Source organism: Cariama cristata, unplaced genomic scaffold (assembly GCF_000690535.1).
Source record: "Cariama cristata isolate BGI_N322 unplaced genomic scaffold, ASM69053v1 scaffold34807, whole genome shotgun sequence".
Lineage (NCBI taxonomy): Eukaryota > Metazoa > Chordata > Aves > Cariamiformes > Cariamidae > Cariama > Cariama cristata.
Genome location: NW_009625691.1, coordinates 90,362 through 97,121, shown reverse-complemented (window position 1 = coordinate 97,121; position 6,760 = coordinate 90,362). Strand labels below are relative to the sequence as shown.

Below are 6,760 nucleotides of genomic sequence, written 5' to 3'. Positions count from 1 at the left end.
TTTTTTTTTTTTTTTTTTTTAAATTTCTGACAACTACTGACTTAAAGTAGGGTGACTGTCACCAAGGTCTGTCTTTGAGCAAAACTTCTGCCATTTTTAGGTTATTAACAAGTACGGAGACTTATATGGAGCAGAGCGAATAGCAGAACTTTTGGGTTTGGAGAAAAGTGCCCTTGATTTTAGTCCAGTGGAAGAGAGTGAACCAGAAGAGGCATCTCTTGTATCATGGTATGACTTCTGAACTTTACAGACAAATTATGTGTTGGCGTAACTTCACCATCAAAGAAAAAAACAGATTTTATATTGAAACTGTAGCAACTTTTTCCTCGCCATGGAAAATTCAAACTGAGAAGTCTTCCTAGTGTGAAAGTAAAATATAAAAGCTTTTTGTTTGTTCTAAATGATACTTAATACTTGTGTTACAAAAGTAAGAAAAAAAAATCACAGGAGTTGATGCTGACTGATATAGTTGGGCACTCTTTTATTTTCAACAATAATACAGCATTTAAAAGTTCTTTAGGTGTTAGAACAGAGGTAGTTTATAAACCAAAGGACAGAAAAAGTATTGGTAACAAATATCTAGATGCCAGGTATCTAGAAGAAATTCAGAGATGTTTTCCTGACTTAATCTGTCAGCAAAGATGAGAGTTTGAAAGTACCCAACTCCCAAATGATTTAGGCTCCTACAAGAGTTGGTTTCCTCAATACTTAAGGCACACAAGAAGAAAGATTTTGGTTCACATGTCATCTAATGGCTAATAAAATATTTAGAATCTTGCAGAAGGCATTAGCTTTTATCTTGGTAATTTTGGCAACATTTTACAGTAGAGAGAATACTTATCATCTCTTGAATTCAAGCAATTTGGGTTCCACATTTCAGTACTTTTAATACATATTTTAATTTTTGTTAGTCTGGAATACGGCAGTATCACTTCTGCTGAAATTGTTCCACCAGTTTCAATGATTTAGAAACCAGGTATGGGTGCTCAGAGTTAATGAATACTCTCTGAAAAATGAAGCACCTACATCACTCAAAAAATAGATGATGTATATCACCACCTTCCGCGAACAAATGTGAAGTACCAAACCTAGTTTGTTGTTTAGACTTACAGAATTCAATACTTAATTTTGATGTTGATGCATTTCAAAAATTTTGTATTTCCTAGGTTAAGCTCCATTGATACTAAGTACCACGTTTGGAAGCTCGGAGTTGTTTTCACTGATAATGTGAGTACGTTAGCCTAGAAGAATATGCTTTGATTTACTATAAACGTGATTTCTTCCACCATCTGCTTCTATTTTAAACAAACATACACAAATAATGCTGCATTGCAGAGCCATTTTAAAATAGTTTTTTCTGTCTTGTGTTGTAGCAAATTGCTTTAATTTATGTTAGAATTTTGATTCTAAAGGGCAATATGCAACTCCTCACCATAATATAATGTCAGCATTTTGGAATTTAATGGTACATTCATTTAATGTTGTAGAAATCAATCTAGCAACCAAAGGTGTCTTTTCTAAAATCAAGCACAGTCTACAGAAAGTTATGCTTTTGTATTCTTGAATCATCTGTTTGACATGGTTGGTTAATTATTTTCTTTCATACCTTCTCCTTTGAAAGGACTACGCTTATATTAAAATCCCTTTTTTGGTGAATCCTCTTTTTGCATCCTCTTGAGCATTCCCAAACAAACAAGAAGGCTGAGGTGAATCAAGTGAAGATGTATAAACTCATTGTCCACTAAAAGCACACTGAGCCATTGTTCTTCAGTACGAGCTTTCACGTCAAGGTGGCTTCAGGTTCACTGCTTGTTAAAAGAATAAGCTGTATTACGTGCTTTGGTTTTCTGGGTGTCCTGGTTGATGTGGTCTGAGACTTAAAGTGTCTCGAGTAATACAATGCATTTTCTCTCCTCCAGAATCAGTATTAAAATTTAAAGTACTGTGTAACAAGCTCCCCAACCAAAACAATTTTAAGGTAGGGGACTTTGATATTAATAAGATATATGCTGAAGACTGCATTTACATATGTAAAGACAGAGGTCTCATTAGCATAACTAAGCAATAAACACTCCTTAAATGAACCGTGGAGTTGATAAGAGACAGAACAAGACAGTCTTTTTGAACATGTAATATAGAGGTATTACATTCAGAATGTGATTCAAATCAGATCATGATAGTATTACTTTATTTCATAACTTGAGTGACTAAAAGAAAGCTATATTCTGGATCCCATAATGCACATTAGCACCTGCTAATTCTGTCACTTTTCACTTTCTCTGCAGTCGTTTTTATACTTAGCTTGGTACACAACTATGTCTATCCTTGGGCACTACAACAACTTCTTCTTTGCTGCTCATCTGCTGGATATTGCTATGGGTTTCAAGACATTGCGAACCATTTTGTCTTCAGTCACTCACAATGGCAAACAGGTGAGTGCTGCATGCAAAGGTTTGAAAATGAATGCATTTTGTAACAGTACTGGGAAAAAAATCTTGTAGTACCAAGGAAATACTGGAATGCAATCCAGTTCTATGCTTGCCTCTATGTTCCTAGCTAGCATACCAACAAAACCAAGCTTTTTACTAACATGCTTTTTAACTTAGATTTAAGAAATCCAACAGAACTTCCCCAGAATTTAGTTTCAAACATACACATTCTATTCATTCTCAAATGCAGTAATGTATATTCTAAGCCCTGTTACATTCTTACGCCCTGTTAGACTTGTCAAAACATTTTAAACCACCTACTGTTTTGGAAGAGGCATAAGAATATCCCCTTAGCTTAACTCTGATGTATCTTTGTGTTTGCTTAATCCTTTCTTTCAGCAGAAATTGATCAATGGAAGTTTCTTCCCTTATCAGGAGAGGAAGTTTCTAAAATAGTACATATGAGAATGTTTTCAGTATCATCACACAAAGAAATGAAATCTCTGTTCTTATCCCCTTCTTTTTCCTCCAGGATGACCAAAGTCATTTTGAATGTAATGACTGATATCTTTTCTTTATGAGATTTTTCTAAATGTAATAGTCAAAACTGAACATAATTGACAAAACTGTTTCAACAGACCGCAGCTTTTAGTATACATTCTTAACAAGTAAAGATTAGTTTTTCTAATCTTGTTGCTTTTCTTGCTAGTAGATATGAACACTGAAAGACAGCTGCAGGTTTTTCAATTGAAATGTTCACTTCGGGAGCACACTTACAGATCTGCAGAAAGTGAGAAACACAATCAGCTCGTTGTTCAATACCAATTGTTGCACTTTTAAAAATATGTAGCCTTCAGTATCTCCTCTCCAGAGCTGCATCTTCTAAGGCCAACGCCAATAAAGAATATAATCTAGTCTCATTAACTGCTAAATTTTTTCACGTAAGGATTTTATTTGCTTAAAAGCAGGACCTGGAAATTACTTATTCTTTGGTTGTCTAAAAAATTTTCTATCCACTTTATCGATGGCTTTGCTAATCAGCTTTCGAACAGAAAATGACTATGATAAGTCATGATATAAGTCCCAGTTGAACTTATTTATCAAATTAACAAAAGAGGTTTATTTTTTATCATTTGATTTATTTTCACTGTATATCCAGTTTTTCAAGTTACTAGAATTTAACCTTTAAATTAAATAGCAGAAACATTGCTTCAGTGATATATAGTTTGTATGCATATAGCTCAGAAAGATGGAAACAACTTCAGTTCCTTGATAGCATTCTTCCCTTCCATTTTCACATGAGAGCAGGGTAAAGTAACACCTCTGTGCTGACCCAAGCCATAGGAAGACCTCAAAGCTATCGTAACTGCTATCTTTAGTTTCCTTATTGGGAGAGGTACAATAAGGCGATACACTGAGCTAGCATCTCTCTTCTGACAGAATGAAATTGAAACTTTCATGTCATGTCTCCATACACAGCTGGTGCTTACTGTAGGACTCCTCGCTGTAGTAGTGTATCTTTACACTGTTGTGGCATTCAACTTCTTCCGCAAATTCTACAACAAAAGTGAAGATGAAGATGAACCAGACATGAAATGTGATGACATGATGACGGTAACTAAAACATCACTAGCATGCTTCAGATTTCATCCTGAATTTTCAAACGAATATTTAAGATAAAATGATAAGCAAGGAGGGATGTTTTTGTTCTTAAATCTATGGGTCTCCTCTTCTTGCTAGATGTCATTTAGAAAATGTGGATGGTCTTGAAATTCCCTCTGCATTCTCCAGTGGTCTAAATTCAACACTCACCCATATAGGAAGATATTCTGGATTTTTCTCCTAAATACTGTGGTGTATGATCTGCTGCAATTCTTTCACATACGAAGATGGCAAACCTTTAAAGTATATGGAAGAAATTCCATGACAAACTGGCCAGCCCTGCAAAAAGAAGCTGTGTTGTCGCAGCACAAATAAACCCCATTTGTTCCCAATGTTTGCAAGTGTGTAAGCTCTTCCTATCCTTATTTAGGGTATATGAAGTATATGATGTTAGTAGCCCTAGTTATAAATTACAATTAATAATTTAGTCATAAAGTAAGAAGTCAAGAGTGAGTAGAGAAGGAGGGGAATTAAAACTTACTACAAGTGATAATCTAATGCTCTTAATTTCCCTTCTGATTTCCACCTGTTGCCACAGAATGTTATATATGTTATATTAAAAGATACCAGGTATTAAAAATGTAATATTCTGAGATTGTGGCCAGCTCGTTTCTTCCGTGGAATTGTCACTCTCTGCCCTGGGTTATATGCCAAAGACAGAATAAAATACCTCAGAACAGAGGTGGGTCATAGACTTCACAAAATGATCTTCCCTATTCTTGAACTTTCTTTCAAACACTCAGTGCAATTCGGATGTGCGAATGATAAAAATTATGAAAACTGCCCAAGCAGTATTATTCAACTGGTCCCTCTGCGAGCTGGATACAATGGTCTGGTCATAAAATAGACGTAGGAGTAACTGGCATAATGAAACTATATTACATTTGAAACCACTCTACCAAGTGAGGTAAATCAATTCCAAGTTACATTTTTAAGTATGATTAAACTAGTTACCTGCATCTTACGTCAACAGTAAAGTAGCATTATAAAAATGGATGTATAGTTCTGTTTAGTGTTTGTTGATGAAAGACCAGATTTGTCAGGTTTTATGCTGATTAACACCAGCATTGCTGTCTAATGTGACTTCACTGGCTGGGCTTAAAGAGTTGTGTTGATTTTAGCCCATGTTGTGTGACTGAAGGTGGTTCACAAGATTCTGTAGCTGATGCATACAGGAACATCAGTAGTCTATCACTCCAGCAGAAGATTCCATTCTAATTTACTTGCATAGCTTAAATATCCAGATTTTTAAAAACTCTTCCATGAAGACTTATACGTTCAAAAAATATGACACACAGCAACATTTTTGTAAAGTGATTTCTTCTGCATCGAACTGAACACAGGCTATGTTTCCCAGATCATACATAATTTACAATACACTAAACCAGACATCTTGTATTGCAAAATGAAATTATCCAGAAGATCCAGATAGATCTACCTGCTGTGAATATGTCACTATTTATTTCACGGCAGTATTTACCAACATTTCTAAACTCCATTACAAGACTGTAAAAGATATCCTCTCCTTACTCAGAGCAAGCTAGAACCTTAGGAATTAATACAAGGGGTAGAATATAGTTGAATACAGTAACAAATACAAGAAAAATGCCCCCCAAATGGTCTTAGTGTGTAAGTAAGGAGTGAGGAGAGGGTAACAGCTGATGCTGACTCCCCCTCTTAGTAAATATACTTGAAGATGTAATCACATTAGTTAAGACAGTAACAGATTTTTGGTGCAGAATATGTGATACATGAGGAATGATATTGTGTGTTCTTTGTTACTGTAACTTGTGGAGAGAATTAGAGCAGAATTATTTACAAAACAAACAAACAAACAAACCCAAACAGAATCAGTCATGGCAAATGTATCTGTAATTCTCCTCTCTCTTTTTTTAGTGTTACCTGTTCCACATGTATGTGGGTGTAAGAGCTGGTGGTGGCATTGGAGACGAAATTGAGGATCCTGCTGGAGACCCTTATGAAATGTATCGAATTGTCTTTGACATCACATTTTTCTTCTTTGTCATTGTTATTCTACTGGCCATTATTCAAGGTACCGTCACTTACCTTAGTAGAGACTGTTAGAAGTTAGTTTACTTAAGCTCTGCAATGTATTTAAACCATATTTGTGTTTGAGGTAAATTTAGCAGTATTGCTATAAAGACTTATTTCTAAGCTGATAAAAAAAATAATTCTGAAATTCATAACTTCATACTTAATTAATAAATAATGCATTGTCCCAAGTACTACACAAAGACAAAGCACAAGAAACAGAAGTTACTTGGGTTATAGTGTTTATGAACACTTGGACAATTACCCAGCAATGACACAGCTTGTGCAGGATCACTGTTCTTCCTATAATAACCATTTAAACTTGGAGAGCCTTGCTGTAGACTTTTCACACCTTTAGTTGGGAACCACCACAGGTAGCTGAGGAATGGAGACTTTCCCCTTGGAAACAGGATGTGGAGACATGGCCACATACCCATTTCCTCCTTTATTTAGAGGATTATTTCCAGTTTTAATTGGTTTGCAGTTGTCGTGTACAGAGAACGAGACCTCTCTTCAATGACTGTCAGTATTCAACACTCACTGTATAAACTGACCTAACGCTGTTTGTTAGGAAAAAACACTGTTCTGTGACAAAGAAAAAAATGTAATACATCTAT

General features: G+C 35.3%; 1 protein-coding gene across 1 annotated transcript in view; it reads left to right on the top strand.

The window, feature by feature from the left end:
* The window catches only part of RYR3 (ryanodine receptor 3), a gene marked incomplete at its 5' end in the record, with an annotated part of 29,136 nt that overhangs the window by 19,093 nt on the left and 3,283 nt on the right, over window positions 1-6,760 (top strand). The window contains 5 exons of the mRNA XM_009703699.1: window positions 101-228; window positions 1,167-1,227; window positions 2,286-2,432; window positions 3,909-4,043; window positions 5,988-6,144. Coding sequence (XP_009702001.1) covers window positions 101-228; window positions 1,167-1,227; window positions 2,286-2,432; window positions 3,909-4,043; window positions 5,988-6,144 — 628 coding nt within the window. The remainder of the gene's footprint in view (window positions 1-100; window positions 229-1,166; window positions 1,228-2,285; window positions 2,433-3,908; window positions 4,044-5,987; window positions 6,145-6,760) is intronic.